This window comes from Hippocampus comes, unplaced genomic scaffold (genome assembly GCF_001891065.2).
Source record: "Hippocampus comes isolate QL1 unplaced genomic scaffold, H_comes_QL1_v1.1 scaffold118, whole genome shotgun sequence".
Lineage (NCBI taxonomy): Eukaryota > Metazoa > Chordata > Actinopteri > Syngnathiformes > Syngnathidae > Hippocampus > Hippocampus comes.
The window spans coordinates 1,097,030-1,111,389 of record NW_017805461.1 but is presented as its reverse complement, the minus strand read 5'-3'; the positions used below and the strand labels follow the sequence as shown (position 1 = coordinate 1,111,389).

The window sequence follows — 14,360 nt, the reverse complement described above, 5'->3', positions numbered from 1 at the left end:
ACAAACAATGGACACTTTGGGAACATCAGACCATCCATCAAATGACTTTAGATCAAAAATTGACAAAGGACTGTAAAGGATGAAGGACGCCGCAATCCAGACGTTTCTCCCACCAAAAATATGAAGCACAAAGCGTTTTACGAATACCAGACCTCGAACTTTTGACTTATCGCGCAAGAACGGTACAAATGGTCTTTCAGCTTAAACACAAACATATTGCACACGTCGTAGTATGCATGCAACGTATTGATACAAATGATAAGCTGGAGCCATAGAAACTCAGGTCCAATACAAGCTCAAGTGCATCCATAAATTCTTCACATGTGTGATTTGTCTTGTGAATAGCAAAAGTTGGGGGCGGAATATGTCTTCCTCTTGGTCAGTTGCGTGGATTAAAAATGAGTTCCTTCTTGAAACTATTATCCGGGTTCACCTATGTAGGTTACTTTGTAAATCCAAATGATGCTATCATCCATCCGCGAGTTGCTAGGGGGGTTGGGGGGGGGGGGAGCAGAGCCAAGAGTGTGTCGTGGCCATTATATGCTTGCACCCAGTGAGTACTGTCTCATACTGTCGTGACAAATTGCAGTATTATATTTCGCCGCTAGGGTACAAGTTCTTCTATTTCGTATTATAAGAGCCACATTGTACACAATCTGTTTGCAGTACTCATCCCGTCCGTCTCTGTCTTCGCTCCAGGCGCAATCAGAACCACATGGCAGGGAGAAAACCGAATACATAAACGTCCCTGCTCCGCAAGAGCATCACGAGTGTGGGGATTGAAATGGTCAAAAAAACAGCAAGTCAAACGCTGACATTTGCCACTAAAAACATCCATGCCGTCTTTGTGCGCATGCTCGTTTGTGCTCCAACCACAGCAACCCTCTTGTTCATTTGCTGACATTAACTGTGAACTCTCAATTCACTCGCAGCTGAGACACAATTACAAACAAATGCTTAACTGGATGACCATTAGATCACTGCGGTGAAGGCTAAACGTCAAACATCAAAACCTCCAGATGTGCAAGGAAATATAAGGACAGATGGAGGCTGCGGGGACACATTTGAGGCCAGCCAAAAAAGATGTCTGCCAAATTGACCGTCCACATGTTTATGATATTCCCTGGAAAGACTGAGCCAGATATAGTCTAGTCTAGCGCATCCAAAAACACTCTCAGGTATCATTTTTTATGGGATGACTGTTGAGGTGGGCTGTTCATTGAGAAATATATGAAAATGGACATGCATGAGGTCATTCAACACTCAGGCCCACATGCACAACCGAATGAGCTGAAATTGTAAAAGAAAAAAAAAACAGATGGGACAACTTGTGCAATATGTTTTCGTCTTTTCCGGGACTCCACTTCATGCCAGCGTTTTTCACTTCGAGTTCTACGATTACAAACAAATGAGTATGTCAAGACTTTTGAAAGTATTCTCTGTCAACCTTAGGGTGAATTTTGCTTTTTTTGTAGTTTTTTTTAGTGATGTTACCACAGAAAGGTATCGGTGATGGTAAATGAGGCGGAAAAAGGTGGGTCGGGGGGGGGAGGTCTCGTTGCGACATAGGGACACACCTGCGCATTGAGAATTTTACTAATAAGGTGAATTTAAGATGAGAAATCAAAGAAGAGCAAACAATGTGTCATGTGTTTAATATCATATTGTGTGCGTCTTTATGCAAACACGTTGGCCTCTCAAAAGTTAATCGAAAACAAGTCCGAGTTTTTGAAGTTTTCAATGCACAACTTGTGTAAAATTGTGATTCATAAAGTCAATTCGCCTTCAGCAAGTCTTTCTCCATTTGCGTATACTGTATACAGTGCATCATCTCTTATGGAACCAAATTGATCGACAGCATCAAATTTCAATTCGCTTTCCGGCTGACGAAAAGCGAGCATGTGCACGGATACACCATTGGCGATGAGTTTTACAGTTTAACATGCAAGCATATGATGTGAGCAAACAAGATGAGGTGCCTGCAAAATCAGCAAACTCTTTACCCTGTCAGTATCCCTCTGTGTCTGCTCACTTCTGTTTACAACATATGCCATCTTCATCCCACCCCCGAAACTCACTGCAAGCTCAATTTATAGAATGTTTACACAAGGGAAGAAGACTGGTCACAATGTGGAAGCATTCAGCAGCCTCGGGGCATCCAGATCCCAGCCTGGCCAAAACAGACACTGCCCAGGCAAAACGTGAGCCACACCTACACAATGACATCCAGTACGAGAGCTGTAGCAACCCAAATTTTCATGGCCAGTTGTACAAAGAGGTTTCCTGCCACCACACAATAATCTTCTTAATGGAACACACCGGTCAAAATTCATTTTCCAGCATTCGATTACTCAATGCGAATAAAAAAAAACAAGTGCAAATATCTGCTGCCGTGAAGAAAAGGTTGAATTCGATTAAGTTTCAAAATAATGACATCATTCTCCAAGAAAGAATATGAAAGTGCTTTCTAAATGATAGGAAATACTGCATGATTCCAAACAGCATTTCTATCGCACAATAAACCGGGAAACAAATCCAAGATGAACAGTGTAAAGCACGTAGTACGTCACAGTGAGAACGTAAAGCGGTCCAAAATATCCACTATGGCATTATTTTTTATTTTGACCCTTAATCAGCTTCAACCTTTTCTCAGGGGCTCAGATGCAATTGAATACGTTATGAATTTAGTTCGTGATCGTTTCAGGCCTCGACAGAGCTTGCTGATGAGCTGATCATTTGAATCAGAGGCCGTGCCTCACTTGCCGCCTTGCCGCCCCTGACCACCCGTCCCTGCTCAATATAGTATTTTAGATATTGACGGCGTTCACCAATGTTATTTCTTTGAGCCATAGTACCGAGTGTTGAGTTTCAATTTTGAGTTTTGAGACGTGTACAACTTATTTTTTAATTCATGTAGTTTTGCTAAAAGTCTATTTTACTCATTTGGAAATACCTCCATGGTTATGCCATAATATAGACCATTACCATGAAGTGAGGAAAGGAATTTTAGGCCACATCGCCAAGTGAATGTACATTTCACATGACAGAAGTGCTGCGTGATAGAGACCAAATATTTGGGCACACTGTACTTCGAGAATTGCCTGCTTTGTTTAGTTTTCCTCCTTTTTCTTTAATGAACAACGGAAGAATACATTTGACCAAGTAAATCTGCTTTTGTTTTACAGACGTGAAAAATAGCAACAGCAAACAAACAGCGCATGTATTTTGAAACAGCTTTTAAACTGGATGGTGTGTACAGTCTGCAAATAGACAAGAGAAAGTAAAAACGGTCACTGCAGGATTTAAGGTATCTGAAGAAAAAACATGCGGTAAAAAGAGGTGAGATGTGTAGAGGTCAAAGTCAGAGAGAAAGCAGGCGCACAACACAAACATGCCCCCCACCCCCGTACCCTCTCATTCCCCTTCCCATGCAGTGGTGTTAACTTGTTGAGAGCCATCCTGCCCTCCACCCCTCTTTAGAGCAAAACAACATGGAACAGTGATGCCGAGGGCTCGTTCAAAGGTCTCCGCATCAGTTTTATGAGAGCTACTTTCATTAAAGAGGTGCCGGCAAAGTGACAAACCTGTTGGGCTGAGGGAGGGGTGGGAAGTTGGGAGGCTCCCACATTGCGCAGAAGCACTGACTTTGGTCACGACGGGAACATCTGGATCGCCGCCCTGGTGGCTCCCAAAGACGAATATCCGCAAAAGTCGCAACTCCAGGAGGGAGGGAGGAATGAATGACGACCTGTGCTCCAACTCGGCCTCCCTGCTTCTTATCTGTCTGCTAAATCCATCTGAAGTCAATAGTTCAGCTGGACCCAGACACACTACATTCCTAATGCACTAAATGCATTGTAAATAATCCCCAAAAGACTGATATGAAATGCATTCCCAGAGGTACGATCCACATTTGACATTTTAACAGATAACGGAATTTACATCAAAGACTGTGTTGGTGCACTTTGCAGGTAGTTTGGAGGATTGCCTGCATGACACAAGAGAACACAAAACGTGATTTTTACAGCTCAGATCGGCTGCAAATTTAAAGTTCTGAGCAGTCGAGATGAGGATCGCGTGACGTTACGATGGCGTCAAGCGGCGAGTTTCGTTTATTTTGCTCCCCCATAAAAGTCTGTTCAACCTGTCACCTGCCACTTGTGATAATTAAGGACAACTTCCTAATGGTTTCCACATTTGCAAAGCGTCTGCTCAGGAGCAACATTTGTAGGCACACACGGTATTTTCTTTTTTTAAGGAAATGTATTGTGAAAGACATAGGCGTGTTTTTTTTTCTGTGTTACAAAAGGCTTCTTGACAGCATCAGCTCACCCCCGCCCCAACCATTTAAGAGTCCACGTCCAACGTCATCCATCACCTATGAGTTTCAGAGCGTAGACTGATGTTTGCATTATGCGTAAGTGGATTAAATAGAGCAACTGAAGCAAAACGGAGTGCACTACTTGGGGCTGCAGCTCAGGTTCTGATAAGAACAGATTACTCCAGTCCAAAAGGCTTTACATTGGCTCCCAATTAGCGGTAGAATAGTTTTAAAATTCTGTTACCGGTGGATACATGACTGAATGTTTGGGTCCTGAGTACATTACAAAGACGCTGATTGAACATAAGCTAAATAGGGCTCAGAGATAAGCCGACTTGGGTCAATGAAGCGCCTATCCCACTGAGCGGCAAACACTTTGCTTTTGAAGCCAGCGAATGTTGCGTTCATGTCAGAGTTCATCAGGGTTCATTCAAGGTCATAAATTTTCGCTTAACTATTCATGTTCAAACTTTCCTTGCGACAAGAAGAAAAAAAAAAAAAACTCCAACTGCTGGCCAAAAGCTTCCTCACCTTGCCTCTCCGAAAATGTACTTCTTTGGAGAAGACTAAACTAATGACATTTACTGTCTATCATAATAATAAACGACCTAAAAGAGAAACAAATATCTGTAATGTTAAAAGGTGCATTCTCAATATGGCCCCCTGAGGAATAAAGTGGGACTATTGGACGAGCTGGAGCGCCAAAAGTTTATTCAGCTCGCAAGACAAGCAGTATAGAAATGTGATGGATGCGTGATCACATGGATGCAAACATGTCCTGCTCATCTTGATGCATCCACCAGATGATGTGAAAGTGTTGTAACCATACTATGATAACACTTGGAGTTTGTGTTTGTGTGTGTGTGTGTGTGTGTGTGTGTGTGTGTGTGTGTGTGTGTGTGCTCACTGCTGGGTGCTCGGCCCTTTGCTCCTTTGTGGGTTCCTTGCGGGCCACCGAGGCCCTGCGCAGGCTGCTGAGCGGCCGGTTTGGGTCCAAGTGTTTATTTTTCAAAACGAAAGAATGTCGGCCAGACTACTAAATGCACAAAGCGAACTTTAATAAGATGGCTGATGAGAGGCCGGGGGGGCTTTGGGTGCTGGATACGGTTTGTGTGCATCCATATGAAAACTGTTATTCCTGAAACATATACATTTTGTAATTTAGGAAACACATTAGGGTCATACCTGCAACTGCAACTTCATGTTCACAATGACGGTTATGTGCTGCAGATGTTTCCTGGCGACAGCATGGGTTTTGAGTATGGAACCCTATTATTCACTTGCCGTTAGCAGGTTCGTTACAATTTGATCAACCCTTGAAAAAACACACCCCTTGCGTCCAGGCCAGCTTTTAAGACACAGACACCACCAGAAACATCTCCAAGCTAAATATCCTCAACTGTTCAAACAGTCCCTTTGTCTTCTGCAAATAAACTGCATGCTTGCTTTGGCAAGTGTTCCAGCATCATCTTCTAAATGGAGCAAAAATATGTCAAGATAAGAAGATGACTCTCATGGCCCCGAGCGTAGCCGACGCAGCCGCTGAAGCAGTACCATGACCTTATGGGAACCGCTTTCACACTGGATCGATGCAGTTCAGTATCACAGCAAACTACCACCACAGTACAGTAATAAAAAAAATGATGAATCAGCACCTTGCTGATCATGACAGTGACAATCAAAATTGTTGAGACTCGCTCTTGGTTTTGCATCGCATAACAGTGTACCTAATACAATAAGGAGTAAAATGTATGATTGTACAATTTGTCAATGTACTGGGCTGTTTAGCACGTGTTAATTGGTTATAGTGTTGGTCTTATTTGTAACTTGATAAAATCAGGACGTTAAAAGTCTGCACAAATATTTATTGCATTTTCAAAACCATTTGGAGTTCAGTTCACAACAATCAATTTCAAGGCTTCTCTTTGAATTAGTCTTTAAGTTTAAACTAATCTGATCGAGTGGATCGAAAGCGGTCGATATTTAGCATGTTATTCAGAAATCGCTGATCAACTGTGTCGTCATAATTTGCACAATCTAGCAATATGTCATTGATCGGATCAGCAAAATAAGACATTACAGAAAAAAACTAACTCGATCCCTCCGGAGTCGTTCTGTGCTGCCATAGTATATATGTGAGCTCAAAAGCGAATCTATTTTTAGCCTTTTCTCATGTCTTGTGAGCGGAGAGCCTTTGCACTTGGGAGGCGGTAGTTCCGCCCCCGCACCATCAAGCATCCAATCACAAAATAATAGCAGTCGTGTTGTATTTTTCTGAGTGGCAAAAAGTCCGAAAACCATTTTATTTACGTCACAAAATATATACATACAGAATGAGTGTGTGTGTGTTTTTTAAATATCTCTTTAATTCAAAATAGCTGTCATGACTCAGCAAAAGATATGTGAAATTCTGGGCACACACATTCAGCCAATCACAGATGCAACCAGCAGGCGGGCGTGTTTTTTGAACTAGCACAGAAATAGCTCCGTTGCAGACAAGCGTAATACGCACTAAACTTTTGCTTAACGACGATATGAGATACACCCAACGTGAGTTGAGCTCTTCTCGAGACACGATTACATAGAAATTCAATTCAGTTTTGCGTAGACAGGGCCAAAGCGTACAGCCACACCGGAGCCAATCGGCACATGCATGCCAGGTAAAAAAAGTGGGCAATCAATGTAGAACAAAATAATCATTGTGGTCTGTAGGCACCGCGACTTGTATAACACAGCCAGCTTCTAAAATCTGATGAAAAGGAGCCGCTACTTGGCATAGCTGCTAAGCAAGTGTATGGATTTGTTTACAGCTGTTGAACCAGCATAGCAATGATTTTAGCAAAAGCCACCTGAATGACCGGCAATGCATTTAGGTTCCATTAATGTCAGAGAAGGAGATGTTGTGAACATGCATTACGTGTTAGATTTAATATTTATCAGTGTTTTTTGAGTGGGGGTGGGGGGGTCAATGCATTTTCATGATGGCGGAGGTCGACTGTAGCGTAAATATAAAAGTTGTTAAGAGTTAGGTACATTGCTCCAGTATGGATTTTTTTTCACACCTGATCAATCTTAATCGCGGAAAGCCTATTTCGATTTGTTTACAACTTCAGGATACAAAGTTAACCTACTAATAAAAATTGTTCTTTTTGTTGTTGTTGTTGTTGTTGTTGTCTTAATGGTGTCAGATCTGTGATTTTCACACCTAAACTCCACTTCATTTCTAATTAGTTTCATTCATTTCATCATTCTCTTATCCTCACGGCGGTAAAGAGAAACTTGTCTAATCCTCGCCAATTTTTAATCAAAGCGGATTATTTTTGGTCCAGCCCTTGGTCTAGATTGCATAAAACTACACCGTTGTACCTCATGTTGTGGCCAGTGAGTATGAATTAAAAATATATGCAAATTGTTTCAGGTAAGAGAATCACAGAACAAGGCAAATATTTTCTTTAAACAGTCAAAGTAGAACAAATGTTAAGTGTGAATACCTGATAAAAACTCATTTCCGGCATTTTCACTTTTCAAATGGCCATTAATGACCCTTATTATGGCCACAGTATGCTTCCTGTGGTGTCACGTTGGCTGGCTGGAGGCGAGTTTCCTGCCTGATTTATTATGGCTTTAAAAACAAATGCAGCTCAGGGGGGTTGTCGACCCCATCCTGGGTCTCAATCTCCCGCGAAAGCCGGCTTTGCCTCTGTCTCCAACTCCAGGCAGGGGAGCAGGAAGAGCGCTATGCTCCCCTCTGCCTCCGAGGTGAGCTGCTAGACCAGAGTGATGGTGGACTGCACAGTCACCGTATCAGTGTGTGCGGCCAAGTCAGCGTCGTACAATGAGAGTGGGGAGGCCAAGCTTGCAGAAAACAGGACAAGAAACGTTATCTTATTTTCTTATGTCGAGTGTCAAGGAACCCTGCCAAGAACATGACCTCTCCATTATCCAAATACACACAAACACTCTTATCTGGAGGTCTGTGTTGCCATTCAGTGTGTTAATGAGCTCTTATCTGATGGAAATAGATCTGACCACACAGTCAGGGGTCTGACCTCATGCCCCCTTGCACACTAACACCAAACACTTGCATGCCCTCCCCTCACTATATGAGGAGTGAGAACTGTACACGCAGCCATGAGCATTTGACTATTTGACTGTCCTCCATCGAGTCTGATGAAAATGCACTCGATTGGTTTGTTGTTGTTTTTGAATGCAGGTGGAGTATCTGTCTCTTAATGTACAGAACTGCTCTCTTGATGCGAGCATTTTATTGATCAGAATAATGCGGAATGTGTGGAAGTAGGTCAACTTTCCATAGTTGATGTCATGATGGACCACAAGCTGAGACTTAATCAAAAGAGCCTGTGATGCTTGTAGACAAGCAGCGCAGTCCGTTTTGGATGAATCGGTTGCTTCAAGAAAATTTAACGACTAAATCAGATTGACTCTTGCCCAAAGTTAAATTTACCTGCGAGCCGGATGAGGATGAGCGATGCAGAAAAAAAAAGAAGGCTTAAAAAAGGAATGTGCTGCGATGCATGATGTCTTACAAGGCCTCGGTCCAGTCAGCATCTGAAAAAATCATTTTCATCTGCATTTTGCTTTTCGTGGCTTTTTAGCAACCCTTACTCCAACAGATACACCACAATCAACAAATCCAAGGTTGACATCAGGTAGCTCGGGACTGTGATTGAGATTGGGAGCTGCACTTGAATGTCTGTGGGACATTTGGAAGTCAACCGAGTGTCATGCACATTTTTTTAGAAGATTTGAACTGAATTGCACCTACAGCCTTCCGCCAAAAGAATCCCTCTGTCTGCCATTTAAAGTTTGGATGGCTGCCCAAGAGTGGGCAGTCAATGTGGCCCCTCCCTATCGCCAGCCCCAGCTGAATCAGACCTGTTAAAGAGCTTTTAAAAGCAAATGGCAGTGATGACAATACACTCTGCGTGTCCGGGACAAATACAACGCTCACATGGTTCTAATTAACTCAGACTGGCGCACTGTTAGGGTCCATGTGCAGGCAATGAAAGTGTGTGTGTGTGTGTGTGTGTGTGTGTGTGTGCGTGCGTGCGTGTGCGTGCGAAGCGGGTGTTAATGGCAAACACCTGAAGCTTGTAAGAAGTACTACACCGAGTTTGCCTTGGCGGCTGCTGGCTAGTGAAGTGTAAAAGTGTCACAATAGCCAGAGAGGACATAAGATTAATGTCCCACCCCTCTTCCTTAGCAAACCAGTGTGCTCCAAGCTTTTGGGACAGAGTGGCCCGTCAGTAAAGTCTTGTGCCGATGACGTAACCAGCACCAGAGAGAGGAGAGCGATGTGGTTGAAATGCCGCCCCCTGTTGGCCACACGTCGACGCAGCTGACGGTGGAGGGCAAAGCCGGCATGGCAGAAGTGAAATGCCACTCGTGCTGCATGTGGTGCTGTATCTCTCACACACATGCAAGCGCGGATGCCTTGGAGATGATCTCCAGGTTTCAAGTGGTATGATCTGCTGCTAAAGGGAGAGGAGGGTCTCCTCTTACAGTGTCATGTTGAGAGAGGAGCCCAGGTCGGCCTCTCAAAGACTTTGCCTCAATTTACGGGACGCACGCATGTTAAGTCCAGCAACTGCCCCTTCAAACATTTTCCACTGGCAAGCCACACAAATAAAAACAACGGTACCCACGCACATAGTTCCTGCCTTGAGCAAGCAAACAAGCCAGCACCATTTTCAGAGAAACGCCCGCAACGCTTTATTGAGCAATCTAATTGTTGAAAACATATCAGGTCCACAGGCACTCTGGCGCACAGTTTGAACCAAACAAAATACCACTGCTAACAACCAGAAAATACCCAAAGAAAATTACGATCAAAATGCCGGATTCTTGCATGTAAGCAACGCCATCTGAGTAGAAACAAACATTTCATTGTTTAAATTCCGCCTATGGCAGCTCTGTTCAACTCAAGGCCCACAGCGATGGCTGCCAATGGAACTGGCTCTCTTGTATTGATTGATGAGGTGACTGCAGACAAAAGCAGCAGGATGAAATCTCAAGTGTTTCGGGCAAAATTAACTGCTCCTATTCAGAACTCAGAAGTCATTGGACAGCGCTTCACAGTGCAGATAGACAATGAAACTGAAGAATACTGCAAAAGCAACCAAGGTGGCAAGTGGAAAAAGTGGGATATTATGCACTGGCCAAGTCTTTTACCTGACATGAATCCGTTTGAATATGCATGTCACTTGAGCTGCATTCAGACTGTAGGCATATCTGATTCCAGGCAGATTCATCCTCAAATGTGATTTTTAGGGCTGACTGTCCACACGGTTTTTCAAAAGTGTCCGAGTGGGATCTGGCCATGCACAGACTGGGCCACATTATTGACCCATCCGATAGGTTGCGGTCAAATTTTTGCACAGTTTCAAAATTTGGCCAGGCATTCACAACAATCACAGTCGTCACGTTTGAGCATCGCGTCCGACCACATTGTCTCACATCCATTCCATTTTGTGCACGGTAGCCTGAGACGTGATTGCCATGGTCGTTGAAAGCATACTGCACAGTAACTGCAGCATAAGGGACAAGAAGTGGAACTACCTCATCACACAGTAGCCAGTAAAGCAAAAGTGTCACTCAGACACCATGGCTAGCGACATATGTTTGCCAGAACTAATTTGACGTATATCAGTGTAGCATTAAAAAATAAATAAAAAAGAAAAGAAAAAAATTCTATGCAGCTTTGCAGCCGCCATTTCTTAAAAAAATCAAACAAAAACGAATTACAGGTGTTGATGTTTGTCTTTCCCAAAAAGAACGGAATCAATCTGTTCAAGTTTCATTCATGAAAGTCATCAATTGTGCTCCTGTTTGCACAAATGTTTCACATTTTGTTTCCTTACGGCGCCGAAGATGAACCCAAACAACAAAAACCCCAAAGGGAAACACTAAACCGCTATTTCTGGCAGTCCCTTCCATCGCTGGCGATGGTACATTATAACCTGTCCACTACGGGAAACCGTAACGTCAACGTGGCCCGTGATGAAAACAAGTTTGGCACCCCTGCATGAAGAGATCAACAAAACACAATTCGACACAAAGATGTCGGAATATTTGAACAAAGGCATTGCAAATGGAAGAACGGGTTGGTCCTAATCTCCTTTTTATGAGGCGTATAGAGTTGTGTTAATGTTCAAAGCATCAGTAGCTTTGGCTGCGGCTGGTCCAGCCAGTCAGAGGCAGAGCTCCATTTTGGCAACCTCTCCACCTCACACTTACAAACAGAATGTGTTGACATCAGGCCAGAAATTCCACTTGTGAACACTTTCACCTGTTCGCGGTGTTGCAGAACAGGAGAAAATGGGAAACTGGTCGAGAACATTACCCACATCTGCAGATAAGCATCTTAAAAAATAAATACATCTGAACTATTTTAACATGCGCAGTTGAGGTCCTAATTTTTGCAGGAATGAAGAAATATGACAACAAACTTGAATCCTGCCTCTTCAGGTTAAACAATACCCTCATAAACAGCCATGTCAGCATTTCCTAAATCTTTTCAGCTCAAGACACAAAGCAGAAAGGTGAGTCCTCGTCACGACTCAAGCTTACAAAAATACTGTACTTTGGTTGTACAATTTGGAATGATTCAACTGCCATTTTTCAAATACAATGCTGAAAATAAACTACCACGTATTACATCATCAACCCTAAGGGATTCACATTTTGGGATTTTTTTTGGGCGTTTTGTAGCAGCGCAAAAAAACAAACCAAAAAAACCTTCCTAAAATGGTTCTCATTGTTCACACCACCACTTGTTCTCAAAGTTTAGAGCATTGCGCATGTGAACAGAATTATTGATATCCTTCTCTTCACGAAATGTTAATTTATTTGGAGGTTTTTCTGGGCTCTTTTGTTACCATTTGTATTAGACTGTACGTCTCTTCAAATTGCCATCAGTTTTCCTCCTGCAGCCACATCCAGGTAGTTTGGCTACGGTCCCGTGGATCTTACATTTCCGAACAATATGAGCAACTGTGGTTACAGGAACATGCTTGGAGATGGTTTGATGGACTTCACCTTTAACGTGCTTGTCGCGAATTTTCTTTCCAAACTCCTGAGACAACTCTTTTTTGCTTCCTCTAATCTATGTTCAGTGTGGTACGCACAATGTCACCAAACCGCACAGTGACTGTCAACCAATTTACATCGGTGAATTTTCATTATTACTTTTGTCCAATTCAAGTTATTTCTGTGAGCGTGATAGGTTTTTCTTTCCTTAATTGAGGAATACCAACAATTTTGTCCACGTGTGTGTGTGTGTGTGTGTGTGTGTGTGTGTGTGTGTGTGTGTGTGTGTGTGTGTGTGTGTGTGTGTGTTGTGTCGACATCAAGTCAGTAGCTGTACTCGACATGCAACACCGGCAAAGTTGAGTGAAACACTTTACATTCATTTCAGAGCAAAATAAGAAGGTGTCACATGGTGAGGATCACACACTGTTCTTTGCACAAGGAAGAAAGCAAATGGATCAAAGTGAGCATCTCCCACTGGCAGGAGTGAGAGTGTTCGATTACGGCTGTCACAATAAAAGCTTACGGAACATACTTGAAGGCTCCAACACAGAAAAAGAAACACAAGGACCAGTGCCAAAAGCATCACTGGCAAACACGCAGTTGGCTTTGGCACAGTCACTGATACCAAAACCATCCAAGTGTCCAGTTACTTTCGTGAGGACAGTGAGGCACATACCTGGAGGACAGGCGCATTCTTGCCCAACATCTCGAGTTGTTCGGATTTTTGGCATCAGCACCATGACTTTCTGCAATATGCACAAAGATGAAGTGATTGAAAGTGGATATTTTCACACTAAGTGGATATAAACTCACATCACTGACCACGTCATAAAGTACAGCAGCAAACTTTAACAACATTATCCTGGTTAAGGCATTTAAGTAAAGCTCCTCTATTGGATTTCATGTGTTACTGTACTGCTTGATTACAAGACATGACCTAATGTCATCATGAGTAGCAGGCTTAAGCGAAGTAAGCACCTGCTTGGGGCCCTGCAAACCACTTGCAATTCAGTCAACAGCCTTAACCGTTGAAGAGCAGAGTCACTTAAAAAAAAAAAAAAAAAAAAAAAGGATGTTGCTTTCATTGGGTTGATTTATTTGAACTTTTCTTGACTAAAACTTTCACACATTTGAACAGTTAAGACTTCAGTACTCGATTTTATATATTTTGTTTTTTTCACATTTTTTGTGGTTTCACATATCTCTGTTAAGTGCCATCATTTACTATTTGCTTGAGATTTTACTATTTAATTTGATACTCATCTGTTCATTGAATTATTTTTATATATAGAAAAGTGGCAGCACAGTGGGTCTATTGGTTAGCACGTCTGCCTCACAGTGCAGAGGTACAGGGTTTGATTCCGGCCTCGGCCTTCCTGTGGAGAGTTTGCATGCTCTCCCCGTGCCTGCCTGGGTTATCTCCGGGTACTCCGATTTCCTCTCACGTTCCAAAAACAAGCATGGCAGGTCAATGGAAGACTGTAATTGTCCCGAGGTGCGAGCGTGAGCGGAAATGGTTGTTCGTCTCTGTGCCCTGCAATTAGCTGGCAACCAGTCCAGGGTGTACCCCACCTACTGCTCGGAGACAGCGGGGATCGGCTCCAGCACGCCCGCGACCCTCGGGAGGATAAGCGGACTCGAAAATGGATGGATGGATGGATGGATGTAGAAAAGTGATTTTATTTCTTGTTGCACTTTGCACTACAGATTAGTTTTGCACATTGCTGTTACTTATTTTAAACCACAATTGGCACTATTACAGCAAATGCATAGTGTACTGGTATATTCTTGTTACTTTTAGCAGGCCTCGATGATAGTCGGTAACCCAGTAAGTGCCAAATCACTTCAAATGTGTAAATCAACCCCAGCCCACTCAAGCAGAATGTGTTACCTTTTCACCCTAAAGAAATCATACTAAATCAGCTGTGTAACTCTGCTGATATGATCGAGTGGCAGAAATTGGGGAGGTAGGCTGCTCAAAAACACA

The 14,360-nt window shown here is 43.0% G+C and overlaps 1 protein-coding gene across 8 annotated transcripts in view; it reads right to left on the bottom strand.

The window, feature by feature from the left end:
* col23a1b (collagen type XXIII alpha 1 chain b) overlaps positions 1-14,360 on the bottom strand; it is a 120,536-nt gene that overhangs the window by 105,209 nt on the left and 967 nt on the right. For all 8 annotated transcript variants that reach the window (XM_019874818.1, XM_019874814.1, XM_019874817.1 and 5 more), the window contains exon 2: positions 13,050-13,119. In XM_019874818.1, the coding sequence (XP_019730377.1) occupies positions 13,050-13,119 (70 nt within the window). The remainder of the gene's footprint in view (positions 1-13,049; positions 13,120-14,360) is intronic.